General features: G+C 35.3%; 1 protein-coding gene and 1 long non-coding RNA gene across 3 annotated transcripts; one reads left to right on the top strand and one right to left on the bottom strand.

The window, feature by feature from the left end:
- Positions 1-333: 333 nt before the first annotated feature.
- Positions 334-3,160, bottom strand: LOC113062724 (uncharacterized). Its single transcript, XR_003278575.1, has 3 exons — positions 3,088-3,160; positions 917-973; positions 334-777 (listed from the first exon to the last, which is right to left on the bottom strand). It is a non-coding gene; the product is annotated as an uncharacterized LOC113062724 (long non-coding RNA).
- A 4,985-nt stretch (positions 3,161-8,145) lies between these two features.
- LOC113062812 (L-selectin-like) lies at positions 8,146-10,892 on the top strand. 2 transcript variants are annotated; one of them, XM_026232803.1, is made up of 8 exons: positions 8,146-8,257; positions 8,355-8,406; positions 8,490-8,861; positions 9,058-9,162; positions 9,437-9,631; positions 9,728-9,907; positions 10,446-10,535; positions 10,801-10,892. In XM_026232803.1, exons 1-8 carry the CDS (start codon positions 8,198-8,200, stop codon positions 10,818-10,820), a joined length of 1,074 nt encoding a protein of 357 aa, XP_026088588.1. In that variant the 5' UTR covers positions 8,146-8,197; the 3' UTR covers positions 10,821-10,892. The 2 variants fall into 2 exon arrangements, with proteins under 2 accessions (XP_026088588.1, XP_026088587.1); XM_026232802.1 differs by having other exon boundaries at positions 10,798-10,862.
- Positions 10,893-13,763: the final 2,871 nt, after the last annotated feature.

Here is a 13,763-nt window from a genome sequence, read left to right as displayed (position 1 = left end):
ACAGACATTAATGTGGACTGGACACCAGCTCGTCAGTGGTGTCAGAAGCATTTCATTTATATGGTGGCCATCCAAAACCAGGCAGAAGTTGTTCTACCTTTTAATCAAGTACAAACCAGAATCCAAAGAAGTTGGGACACTGTACAAATTGTGAGTAAAAAAGGAATGGAATAATTTACAAATCTCAGATTCGGAAAATCACTGTCAGTGTGAATGAACCACAATCAAACGATCCCAGGACACATTATCAGTGTAACTTCTGTGTGTTGGCCGAGCGTTTTCAACTCGTACACTACACACCACATCGCGATGTAATGTGTCATTAAGGGACCTTTATGGGTTGTGTGTGAAGGCCCACACAGATTCCAGGAAATCACTGGCAGTGTGAATGAACCAAAATCTAACGATCTGGGAACAATTGCCGGGACACATTACACATATATTATCTGGAATCTGTGAAAGGGGCTAAACTGAGCACTTGTATACTGTTGTTCTCTTTTTTGTAGAATAGGATTTGTGCACTTCAGAATTTGAAATGGTGTAACTGTTGTGTTGTGTTTGTTAGAGAGAATGAGTAAAACAACATTTACCAATATCCATGTGTGAGGGTTCATTGCATCTTTTCCACTGTCACGGGTGCTCAGGTTTGCTATAGTAATACCTTCAGAGAACAAGGTAGTAGTCAGCCATCCATTCAAAAGCGGAGGTCATTGTGGTATACAGCTGTCCAGACCAACATCTGATGTGCTGATGTCCTAAACAGTCATCCCAGAAGACCTGCAATAAAAACACCAATAAAAACATTATAGTTCAAAATCCGTCATACTTTACCAAAATAACAGGGCTCCCCAATCCTGTTCCTGGAGATTTTGTTACAGTACCTGCAGGATTCAGATCTGACACTGATCCAACTCACCGGTCTATAATTGTCAACTGCTTTCATTGATCTGCTGATTTGTTGACAAGTTCCTCCCTGAAAGTATATCAATAACACAGTAAAACTGTATTTTTGTAGAACATTGTTTAATAAAATCACTATATACATTTTTAAGTGATCTCATTAATACTTTGTTAAATAAAATTAGCATTGCTAACATGTGAGTGCTTATGAGAAAGGCATGCAACAACTTTTTAGATTCATTTACAGTCATTTATATCTGTATAATAAATACATACAGAGTCCCAAAGTGCTCTTCAGTAAACATGCAAAAAGATGTCCAAACTGATTAATATTTTACAGTGCTCCAGACTTACTATTTTTACTATGAGCACTGTAGCCCCTGACTGAAAATTTTGTACAAGCAGAAAGTTTAGGAGCACACCTTAAATCAGCCTGTTAATACATAATAATAATACACCAATAATGATAATACACTTGATAATACACTAGTAATGCGCAAATTAAACAATGTGGTTGTCGCACAAGTGCACAATTTTTTTTTTTTTTTTAAGAAAGGCTAATTTGGTAGCAGTCTGGAGCTGTTTTAATAGTAGTAGAATATCAAAATTACAATTGCCATCATGAGCTGTTTGAGTGTGAACGAATAGATTCGAGAGGGACAAAACACAGCACAATCCTCTAAATCTAAATAATCTAAATCTTCAAGTCAAAGGACTACTTGTTATATTTAGTTATATTTAAAAGTTTTGAAAACCAGTTCCATTTCCAACCGGTTCCAAAATTTCCAAGAACCGGGTATTTGAGAAGAATATTCTGCTTAATGAATTTCTGCGTTCGCATTTTAATGTGATTTAAAATTATTTAAGGGGCAGGAATGGAAAGAACTTGCACACTGTTTGTGTACAGCGCACTCTCAACAGAGAACAGAGGTCTTGGTGCTGATTCCCAGTTTGTGTCTGTTCTGACTGCAGAAAAGTTTGCTCTGGGCCGGGACTGATTCTATATGTATCGGCCAGAAAACTATTCCATTATATCATCATAAAAACATCATTTTCTGTCTCAAGTTAACATAAACAAATAAAATGAATTAAAGAGTTATGAAACACTGTTTCAGCATTGGTTAGATCTCACCACGCTTTAAAAAAATGCAAAACAAATGTCAGCGTGTTGTGATCTGGAGTGGAGGAGGGGCAGACAGCACAGACAGCTTTGGGTTTATACCAGTGATCTATTATGGTTCATACTGTTTAATTTTGCTCCCATTGAGTTAAAAATACGAATAAATGCACAGCTATTTGCACTTTTAGCTTCGAAAACATATATGAATGCACCGTTGCACTTCTTATATTTTATATTATTCTGCAGCATTTAGCTATAGGCTATTAAGCCTTTTGATTGTGTCATGGAGCTGCAAAAATGGTTACAGTCACTCACTAAGTGTGCTTTCACACCTGTAGATTGATTGCTTTGTTCCAAAACAAGGATTAAAATTATTACAATATTGTTAAACGTCTGTTAATGAATTCTCAGGATTAACAGTTAACCCCAGGTATAGTATGAACAGTGTAAAACATGATTACAGGATTTAGTTTATCTGGGGTTGAGGATGACCCAGGGTTAACAATTTCAAGTGTGAAAAGCCCTATAGAGGGACAGAAGTCTACCCAGCAATCTTACATAATCCTGTGGAAAATATTGTATTACAAAAACTGTAACAATGGACCCTTTTCACAAGCCAGTGGTGACATGTTTAAAGGTCATCAGGTCAAATAAGATTTATGATGTTTTTTTTATTATTATTATTTATCAAATTTATGTACATTAATAACACATATTCTTTGTATTATATGACCTTTGCATCAAAAAAAAAAAAAAAACGGTTAATGCTAATGCAAGGGTGTTTCTAATGCAGCATCTGGGATGGATGATAAATTTGACATTATTCTGACTACCATTATCAGTCTCTCTCAATTGTTTTCCTTTTATTGAAAGTCATGAAAACACTTTTGTGTTTTGAGTTTTTCTTTTTCTATTTGAAGCAATGGTAATGCAAAAAAATATATATTTGTGCTACTCTCCCATTTACTGCTTCTCAAGTTAACCCAACTATGATGACTTCCGCTGTTGAGAAACCCAGAAATGTGAAAAGGGTACATACAAAGATGTGTAAGAATCTGTAAACTTACCTTTTAGGGCAATGATTACTGTACAATGATTATTTAGCAGCTTTGCATGTTCATCTATAGTTGCCATCATCTGAAAATTTTTTGAGTATTAGCATCTTCTAAAGTCTTCATAAGTGAGGCTGGATCCAAACTAGTACTGGCGTAATCTCTAGTAACCTTGATGGGCATCCCAAGATAGAAACAGGAAAACCAAATAAGAAAGATAAGCATAGCTGCTGTTCATATTTCACACAAAAGATTATTTATTTTATCACATATAACAGAAGTGCAAGGTTATGAGATATTTTCTGTGTGAATACATGTTCAAATGTAATTGACCCTTCACAATGAGCTTGATTGGCAGGTGATCTGACCAATCATAAAAGCGTGTCTGCCATCTTGCCCAACAAACAAAATCAGACAGGAGAGTAAAAAAATGTTGTATAAAGATGTAAGAAATCTTTTTATTTTATGCTTTAATTAAATATTAATCAATCGGTTCATATGTGCTGCTTTAACTGAGGAGTTAGAGCAATCTGTCACAACACATTAAAACAGCACAAAACTTTATATATTGTTTAAATTTCTTTAAAAATACTGAAACCTTGTTTCATACCAGAAGTAACCATCTCTGTCTTATCTGTCTGTGTGTTGTTTCCTTTTTGCTCCGCGATGTATTTTTCGCTGTGTTAGAAAATGGTGTGGATGTGAGAGCATCATGGCTTGTCAGACATAGCAAGGATACGTCACGATGATGCTCAACTGACTATTTTGCCAATTTCATCCTGCCAAAATACACAAGTGTAAAGTACCTGGGAGTTTCCTCGGAAAACTGACTGCCATCACTCCACAGCCGCATCGCCTCTTCTGGCTGGGAGAAAACTAAACTTTCCCACAAGTTTTGATTAATTTGCTCTCTTGTTTTAGGTAAAGTGAGGTCATGTATTAATTTGTTCCCTCGTTTAAATGTAGTTAACGAGTTAACGATACTTAAACAAAAAAAAAAAGAACAACATGGTCATGATTTACCAATAAAAATGAAAGAAAATTTATGTTTTGTGGGAACAAATACATGTTTTTATCTTAGCAATAATCCAAAAACTGTCAGACAGAGAGTGCAACTCCACATGTTGGAAAGATGGAAGAACTGACCTGTAATAATGAAAGGGCATTGGCAATAATTCAGTTTAAGTGACCTGGAAATGTACAGGATATGCACTCAGCATTGTGTCATGGACAGTCAGTCTCTATGGTTTTTTTATGTAACTATGTCCTTGAAACGAAAGACTTTGCAGACAGTGACCCATCACTCACATTACAAACAGAACAAAAACTTGAATGACCAGGTTAATTAAGTGATGTATGAGCTTTCAATGAACAAGCCAATTATTTTTTGGAGGCAATGTTAAAGGAGTGTTCCAGAGTTCAAGAGAACCCTGGAAGTTGTTATAGTAGTTTGCAAGAAGAAACTCACGGAGATCTGGGTCCAGGACAGATTCTGCAAAGGGATGGAAAGAGAGCAGCTGTGTCAGCATGACATCCATGGGAACCAGAAGCGCCACTCTCAACTCCTCACTGAGGGCAGAGGGCACAAACAGGGCACACAAAGAGGGAGGGAACTTGCTGAGGAGGGAAAAAAAACACAAGCTTAATAAGACTTAGTCCAAACAGGCAAGGTCAAACACCAGCAAACGAGCACAATCCAGGGCGAGACAAAAGAGTAATCTGATAAACAGTCCAAGGTCGAAAAACAAGAAGGCAAGGTAAGGCAAGGAAACAAGGAGGCATGTAACAGGATACAGGCTAAATAATAATCAGCAATAGCTACATCCGAAAACTGAAAAATGCTGCCTTCGGAGGACGCATTCCATTTTGAATTTAATGTTTGCTTCTGTTCTTGTCTCCTGAGATGCCTTCATCTGTTCCATTTTTGAAGGCAGCATAGATGTATCCTACACTGCCTTTGATATCCCACAATCCTTTGCATTTCATTCTGAGACAGTTAAGCCAAAAAATAAAGATGGCTTCTGAAAGTTGCGGTCTATGGTCAGTTTGTGTGTAAATGTATGTTTTTGATCAACATTTTCCAATTTTTATGACATTTCTAGCGAGAAATTAATATTGCAGTAATAAAATATCCACTTAGGTATCACCAAATCTCAATATTTTGCTGTAGATCATTAGACTATATTACTCTGCCTCAGAAGCATGTTCGAAATCAGTTCCATGAGGTGCCTTCGTGCAAAAACGCTGCCTGCAAAGTCATTGTCTAAGGCAGCGAGGCAGCAAGTCATCTGCCTAAGTTTTTGGATGCAGCCAATGTGTGTGTGGATGAGTGCAACCTTTAAAGTGTCACTGATGGGAACCAGGTGTGGTGTTTCCCCTCAATTACCTTTGTGTAGTGGACTAATGTGTTGGCAAAAAACCTACACCTCTTTGTTGCTTTTTTAAAAAGCTTGTATTCTGGAGAGTGCACAATTTCCTGTGATACACAAAAGGTGGAAGTGAGATATGAGCTGACTTTTTAAATAAAAACACTTTAGACTTCAAAAAAGTCTCTGATTAATCTTTCTAATTCCCATTTATTTCAGTATTTGCAGGTTAGGCATCACACCCCAATAAAAAATTGAAGATTTTCAAAATCTACCCCTAGAGCATGAAATTTCTGATATTTGTAAGAGCCCTCCTTTCTCCAAGCGTCTCATTTCGAGAATGGTACGTCTATTTGATGACTGTATTGCTGCACACACTGTGAGAAGTAGGGATGCTTGGAAAGAAGAGTTAGGCGTGGAACTATCTGAATCCATGTGGAACACCTGTTTGTCTAATATTCATTCCTGCTCTATAAACAGCAGACTCCAATTCATTCAATTTAAGATTGTCCATTGCTTACATTATTCCAAAGTAATATTACAGAATATATCTATCAGTTTCCCCAGTGTGTGACAGATGTAATATGTCAGAGGGTACACTGTCCCATGCTTTTTGCTCTTACTCTTCATTGGCAAACTTTTTGTCTAAAATACTGGACTGGTACTCCAAAGCATATCGGAGACCCCTTCAACCCGAGCCTGCACTTGCTATTTTTGGTTGCTTACAAATAACAAGGACAATTCCAAATATAATGCGACATCCATTAGAACTGGGATTGACAGTTGCCAAGAGACTGATATTGAAGTAATGGAAGTCTCCCTCTCCCTCCTCCTTTCAAGTATGGATAATCAATATGCTATCCATAATACAAATGGAAAAACTTTGGCTTAGTCAAATGAACACGTTTGCCCATTCTTGGAATCCATTCCTAACTCATTTTGAAAAAACGAAAATATAGTAAACTAACTGTGTTCCTGTATCAACAACAACAATAAATAGCAATCACCATCTCTGTTAAAAAATGCAATCTGTTCAAAATTGTATTGATGATGAGTCTACCTGTAGTCCTGCCTGCTGGATCTGGTGGGCCAGCTCAATACAGTTCTGGACAGATGTATACAGGTCTTCACACAAAGAGAAGGCTATGTCAGTATGGCGAAGCCGATCTTCTACAAGAGACTGGTACTTCACGCTCTGTCTGAAATCGAACACAAACTCTCAGTATATAAATTTGCATTATTTATATTTTCATAGAGATTTTAAGTTGAAAATGTAATTATTATGTGCAATTTATAATGACTGATTGATTCAAAAATTTGGGACAAGAAGGTTTTTTGGTTGTGTGACATTTATCTATTAAAAGAAAGAAAAAAAAACATTTTTACTTCAGGACATAAAACTCTTTGTATGCAACTTGACCATAAAAAATATATTTCTATTAAAAGCAGATATAAAGATGAATGATGCACATTATACTCATTTTATGATAGATTTTCATGTGTTGGCAAATACAGAATTCAAAATAACTACTGAAAAGACCATCCATCACTGGGGATTTCTCACACAGATACCACAAACCTGTGACAATATCTGACACTTCCTCCTCAGAAGCAGTGTCCTCCAAGTTAATTTTGTCCAACAGTTCCATCAGGCCCTTCTGCAAAGAATAGGCCTCTTTAAACAGGCCCTGAAGCAGATCACCCACCAATGACAGCCTTCCACTGTACATGACCTCACTGTTCTATAAACACATCAACATCATACTGAAATTAGCAGAAAATAAATTCTTTTGCATAAGCTTTTTTGGTGTATTCACAATCAATGGTAATTTGATATTTTGACTTTCTATTGCACTTTGAGCATCTAACCAGAAGCATCTAAACAGAAGTGCAATAAGCAATAAGTACAAGTGATATACAGTGTCTACAATATGTTACAAATGTACAATAAATATACAGATAAGGCAGTACTATGGACATAATTAACAGATTTTAAATACTATCAGCATGATATACAGATAGGTGTATGAACATACTATACATAATTATGTAATAAGTGTATGTACACCAAAAGCAGAAACTATGAACATATGAACATAATTTACACTAGTGCAATGGACAGTAAAAAAGTGCATCAAAAAATATTCAATGTGCAAATGTGCAAATGGATGTAGCAAGCAAGCATGTAAATCATCATATAGAATATTTAGTATTTTGTCACACTTTAATTTTGTAATTAAATATATTTCCCATTATAATTACATCTTAATATTAGTAATATTTATTAATATTAATATTAATTAAATCATATTTTATTAAAACAAAATACATTTTAGGCCTATAAATAATTTTAAAATAGTATAAATATTTTTAATTAGTTGTTTATTTGTATGTGATATAGATTTATGCTGTAAAATATGAAATTAAATGTCTTATAGGGGAGAGTGGGGTAAGAACACTTTTTACTTATGTGGTCCTCAAGATAAGTTAAATGCAGAAGTGCAATGAAGTATCTATCCTATCCATTCCTATCCAAATGAAAGTATTCCTATCATTTTAAATGATCAGAATGTAATGTAAGGGGTTCTTGTAGACCAATCACAGCGCTCACTCAGCGGTCTGATGCAGAAGAATAAATCAGCCTTTTACACACACTCCGCCTGTGCTGATATATATAGTGGAAACCCCCACTTTGCCCACAGTTTTTAGAGGAAAACAGACGTATAAGAACAGACTGCTGAAATGCTACTATAAATGCGATGAAAAATATTCTACTAACGGCAAGTGATTCGGTCGAAAGGAGAATACAAAGAAGCATGGTATGCATCTATTATGAAACTTTGCATTCCATTTAACCTTTTTGGTTTAATATAAATCTTTTAATTAGGCAATTAAGTGGCTGTTTTTATCGTTCAGACTAGATGTGTTGTGTACACAGATGTTTTGATACATCTTTGGTTGATATTGGGTAAGTGAATACTACATTCATCATCCATTCAGAATTGAATAAATTTGAGAAACACATTTAACATTTGATGTCCAACATTTTAGTCAGTGTTGAAGGATGGACGTATCACTGGAAGGAGAACGAGAAAATGACCTGGAATGAGACAAGGGCGTGGTGTCAAAGAGAATACACAGACATTGTGATGGTCCACAATGAAAATGTAACACGCTTCCTTGAAAAAAATTTGCCTGAAAAATCTTCATCTCCTTACTTCTGGATTGGAATGAAAAAGATCAATGACATTTGGACGTGGGCTGCCAATGGACAGAGGGTGGACAATGAAAACTGGGCACCCACTGAGCCCAACAACAACAAGGCAGATGAGAACTGTGTGGAATTATACACCAACACAAACAATAAAGGAAAGTGGAATGATGACAGCTGTGAACATAAAAAGCATCCTGTATGCCAGAAATGTAAGAAGTTGCAGATGAAAGATGCCTTACTTGTTTAATTAGTTTAATAATTTCCAGATAGAAACCATATTTTTTATTTTAAAAACCTTGAGTCTAATAGAGATGTTTCTGAGAGAGAACATTTGAGTGTTTTAAATAGTCCAGAAAGGATGTTATGAAGGATGTTTTATAAATCTGTGTAAATTCTTTCCTGCAGCACAGTGTCCAAACAATTGCACTGATAGACAGTACTGCGTAGAACAAGTCAACAACGTCACCTGTGTGTGTAAAACAGGTTTCTCTGGGCCAGAGTGTGAAACAGGTCAGAACAAACACTTCAACAGAAGTGAAATATATTATTATTTAATAGCAGTTCTTAGCTGGTGGCTCACGACCCGGGTCTGTTCTGATGGGGTCAGGGAAAAAACGATGTTTAATGGACAAAGTTATATATAATCCTGGATGTACTGTATTATTTTATGATAATCTTTACTTAAAATAATATTTCACCCAAAACTGCAAATTTTCCATATTGGGGGAACTACTCCTTTAAGACATTTCTTGATCATTCAGTCTTTTTCTCTCTGTCTCTCCAGTGGTTTCTTGTGAACCACTCTCTGCACCACCACATGGCGGGATGCAATGCTCCGGTCCGTATGGGAATCATTCACTCAACTCAGATTGTACATTTTCTTGTGCTGGTGGTTATAAACTGAATGGTAAAGATGAGCTCAAATGCAATTCCTCCGGTGCATGGAACGCACCACCACCTTCATGTACAGGTGCAATATGTATGTCAAAGTTATGATTCTGTGTTTACATCAAAATGTATTTTATTATGTAAATATATGCATGGAAGATTAAGTTTTTATGTTTTTCTGTTGTAGCGGAGTGTTTTCCCATTCTTTTGTTTGGTGGTGGATTGCTGAACTGCACTGAAGGACATGACAGCATCAGATCTGCCTGTAGAGTACAGTGTCCACCTGGTCACCTGCTGCTGGGGTTTGTTGAGTTCACCTGCAGAGCTGATGGCACATGGGAGTCTTCCTTTCCACTAATGTGTGCAAGTGAGGAGTTTGCTTTTTTAGTTGTGTGCCACAGATATCGAATATAATGAGAGCAGTATACTGTATAATAATAGTGGGTAACAATGAGGGTGTTTAATTTGTATTATTTAGATTTGTTTAAATAATTAAAAATATTTTAATTTGAATTTGGTTCATTTTTATAGAAACCATATACAATAAATATTCAGGGAACTATAATATTATAATGTTACTATATACCACTAAGCTGCTATCTGAACTCCATCGGAGTATGCAGTCATATTTATTTAACAAATTCATATATTTAGAATAGAATATAATGTCTGTGATTGAACATACTGAGGTTTTGAGGAGCATTATCCATGTTTGAACCCCATAGTTGAATTAAAAAATAAATCAATTTATTTATTAGGCTATTTTTAAATGGGAGAAATACGGGATAATAAAAAGCATTTTATACAAGACATAGACATAGCAATGTAATCTTAGCAATATTATAATTTTAAATGTAAATATTTTGTCATAAAATGAATTTATATGTTGTTATATCTTTCCTCAGGTTATGTCCATTTTCTAATTGCTCTTTTGGCATCTGTTGTCATCTCTGTGTTTTGTGGCTGTTTATTTTGTTGCTCCAGCTGCAGAAGGAGTGAGTATACAGTGGATTTTTGAAGAGTATATCAAATATCAAACAATTAATTGCAAAGATATATGTATATATATATATATATATATATATATATATATATATATATATATATATATATATATATATATAGTTGGTTTTTTTTGTAGGTAAAAAGGCAGTGAGGTAAATCATTTTAATTGTTAAATTAAGTTTTCGAGCCAGTTTCATCTATTTTATTGTAGATGGAAAGGTCACAGAAATCTTATTTCTCCATGTTTTCTTGCAGAACTCGACCAGAAACAGTGAATCCAGCATTTGAAGCAGAACACACACCACTAGAGGGCCCTCTCTATGGAGTGAGTTTTGGTTCTTTATTACATGCGAGAAAATAAAAGATCTGAGAGAAAAAAAAAAGTTTGAGAGAAAAAGTTATCACACTGATAGCAAAAAAACATTTCATGAGAGAAAAAGAATATTTGAGAGAAAAAGTTTTCATGCCAATAGCAAAAAATAATAATATTTGAGACTAAAAAAAGTTTTGAGATAAAGTATTTTGTCATAGAACATAAAAAAATATACATTTGAAATTTTTAAAATTACTTCTGAGAAAAAAAATCTCTCTCAAAATACTTTGAAAAAAAACTCTCAAATATATATGTTTTGCTATCAGTGTGAAAATATTTTCTCTAAAAAAAAAAAAGTCTTTCTCTCGAAACGCTTTTCTTTACTCTTGATGCAATTTCTTGCTCTCGTGTCAGGATTTTGCTTTTACTGTGAGAATTGTGTCATGGGCGGGGCCACGTTCCTATTGGCCAGTCGGGTGAGCATCGTCTTGTCTTGGGAGTCGAACTGAATCATTACACCATTGTTCGGTTCACCTGCATAGATGCCGCCTCTGCCTTATGGCTAGTTAAGTTGAGCAGTGAGCACGGACACTCCAATGTTTGGGTAAGATGATGACACACAGCTGGCTGAGCAAGTTCAGTATCACTGAAGATTAAACATTAAAAAATAGCACTCATATTCATGAATGAACGTGTATTATATTATTTGCTTGCTAATCGCTAGTAAAGCTAACCAGCCATCATGCTAGGTAAACTTGCAAACTCACCTGGTTTATACTATGTTTAAATCAAATGCCAAATTAATGTTTTGATTTAGATAGTTTCACGCCTTATTTAGTGAGTAGTGAGCTAGTTTCTACCTTTGCACTTGCTAGCCTCAAAGCACCTGAAGAGTAACGTTAACTGCTTGTTCTTACAACCTCCCGCACAACTTTCAACTAACGCTAGTATGCATGGAAAGTGGCAACCCTACAACTAGCTAACGTTAGACAGTGATTGACATACCGTTTGAAAGATTTAAAAGAAAAAATAATTACCATGACAGTACAGGCACAAACATATTTGTGGGTTGCTAATGTAAGAGTTAATCCTAGACCTGCAATTTACCTTGTCAGCTCTAGACCTCAGCTAGATGGTAAAAAATATTTAGAATAAGCCCCGTGTAGCTGAGTTTGCGAGCTATACATGCAGTGTAGCTAAACATGTGCAACAACCATACAAAGACTATTTTAAACAAAACTAGGTGGGACACTTTCAAACGGTATATCAATCACTGCTCACTACTCACTAAATAAGGCGTGAAACTATCTAAATCAAAACATTAATTTGGCATTTGATTTAAACATAGTATAAACCAGGTGAGTTTGCAAGTTTACCTAGCATGATGGCTGGTTAGCTTTACTAGCGATTAGCAAGCAAATAATATAATACACATTCATTCATGAATATGAGTGCTATTTTTTAATGTTTAATCTTCAGTGATACTGAACTTGCTCAGCCAGCTGTGTGTCATCATCTTACCCAAACATTGGAGTGTCCGTGCTCACTGCTCAACTTAACTAGCCATAAGGCAGAGGCGGCATCTATGCAGGTGAACCGAACAATGGTGTAATGATTCAGTTCGACTCCCAAGACAAGACGATGCTCACCCGACTGGCCAATAGGAACGTGGCCCCGCCCATGACACAATTCTCACAGTGAAAGCAAAATCCTGACACGAGAGCAAGAAATTGCATCAAGAGCAAAGAAAAGCGTTTCGAGAGAAACACTTTTTTTTTTTTTTGAGAAAATATTTTCACACTGATAGCAAAACATATATATTTGAGAGTTTTTTTTCAAAGTATTTTGAGAGAGATTTTTTTCTCAGAAGTAATTTTTAAAATTTCAAATGTATATTTTTTTATGTTCTATGAGAAAATACTTTCTCTCAAAACTTTTTTTAGTCTCAAATATTATTATTTTTTGCTATTGGCATGAAAACTTTTTCTCTCAAATATTCTTTTTTCTCTCATGAAATGTTTTTTTGCTATCAGTGTAATAACTTTTTCTCTCAAACTTTTTTTTTTCTCTCAGATCTTTTATTTTCTCGCATGTAATAAAGACACATTTCTAACTCCATACCTCTCTGTTCAGCATAAACATTTCTAACCTGGATGTCTAAACTGAGTCTGACTCAAACTTTTTCTTTTTAGAGACAAGCTTTGTTTGTACAAATATGAAATATTCAATAGATGAAAGTCAATAATCTGTCATGTTTTGCTCAGAAATGCTTGTTGTTCCATGGACTGTGTTGTTCACTGTTGCTGTACAAGAAACAAATAAACAAACAAAACCTTAACAACAGTTTGAGCTGGAGAATGTGACATTAAAAATCATGATTGTGTTTATGGCATTAAACAACAGTCACTGTTGTGCTGGTTTTCCTTTTAAAGCTGCGGTAGGTTACTTTGGACGATCTAGTGGTTAATAAACAGAACTGTAGCCGAACATCGTAGCCGAAACTACTTCTCTCTGTTTATGTCTATGAAGAATCACAAAGGTACTGGGTTACTCCGCCGTGGTACCCCCGAAGCAATCTAAAATAGTCCGAATATTAACACTTATTATAGGTGCACCCTAGTGATTCAGGACAAGCCAAAAACACGGTTTGGAAAATGGATTCATGTACTCGCTTATTATATACATTTTTCTACATTTTGAACACAAACAAAGTTACGGACAGCAGCTCTGATTGGTTGTTTCTTAACGGGAGTGGATGAATTTCAGCAAATGGCAATAGGACCACTGGGAGGAGCCAGAGGAGCTTGATTTTTTCACAGATTATCTGTCTCATATTCTACTGTCAGGACATAATGACAGGTTTAACAAATATGTAAAAAATATATTTTTTACAAAAGTTACCTAA

Source organism: Carassius auratus, chromosome 45 (genome assembly GCF_003368295.1).
Source record: "Carassius auratus strain Wakin chromosome 45, ASM336829v1, whole genome shotgun sequence".
Classification (NCBI taxonomy): Eukaryota; Metazoa; Chordata; class Actinopteri; order Cypriniformes; family Cyprinidae; genus Carassius; species Carassius auratus.
Note: the sequence above shows the minus strand (reverse complement) of the source record. Positions and strands in the feature narration are given on the sequence as shown.

Bases quoted from the DNA above. Each gene is read 5' to 3' on its own strand.
- LOC113062812 (XM_026232802.1), top strand. From the start codon at position 8,198: ATGAAAAATATTCTACTAACGGCAAGTGATTCGGTCGAAAGGAGAATA. The intron at 9,163-9,436 runs GTCAGAACAAAC...CTGTCTCTCCAG, and splicing joins TGGGCCAGAGTGTGAAACAG to TGGTTTCTTGTGAACCACTC. The intron at 9,908-10,445 runs GTGAGGAGTTTG...ATCTTTCCTCAG, and splicing joins CTTTCCACTAATGTGTGCAA to GTTATGTCCATTTTCTAATT.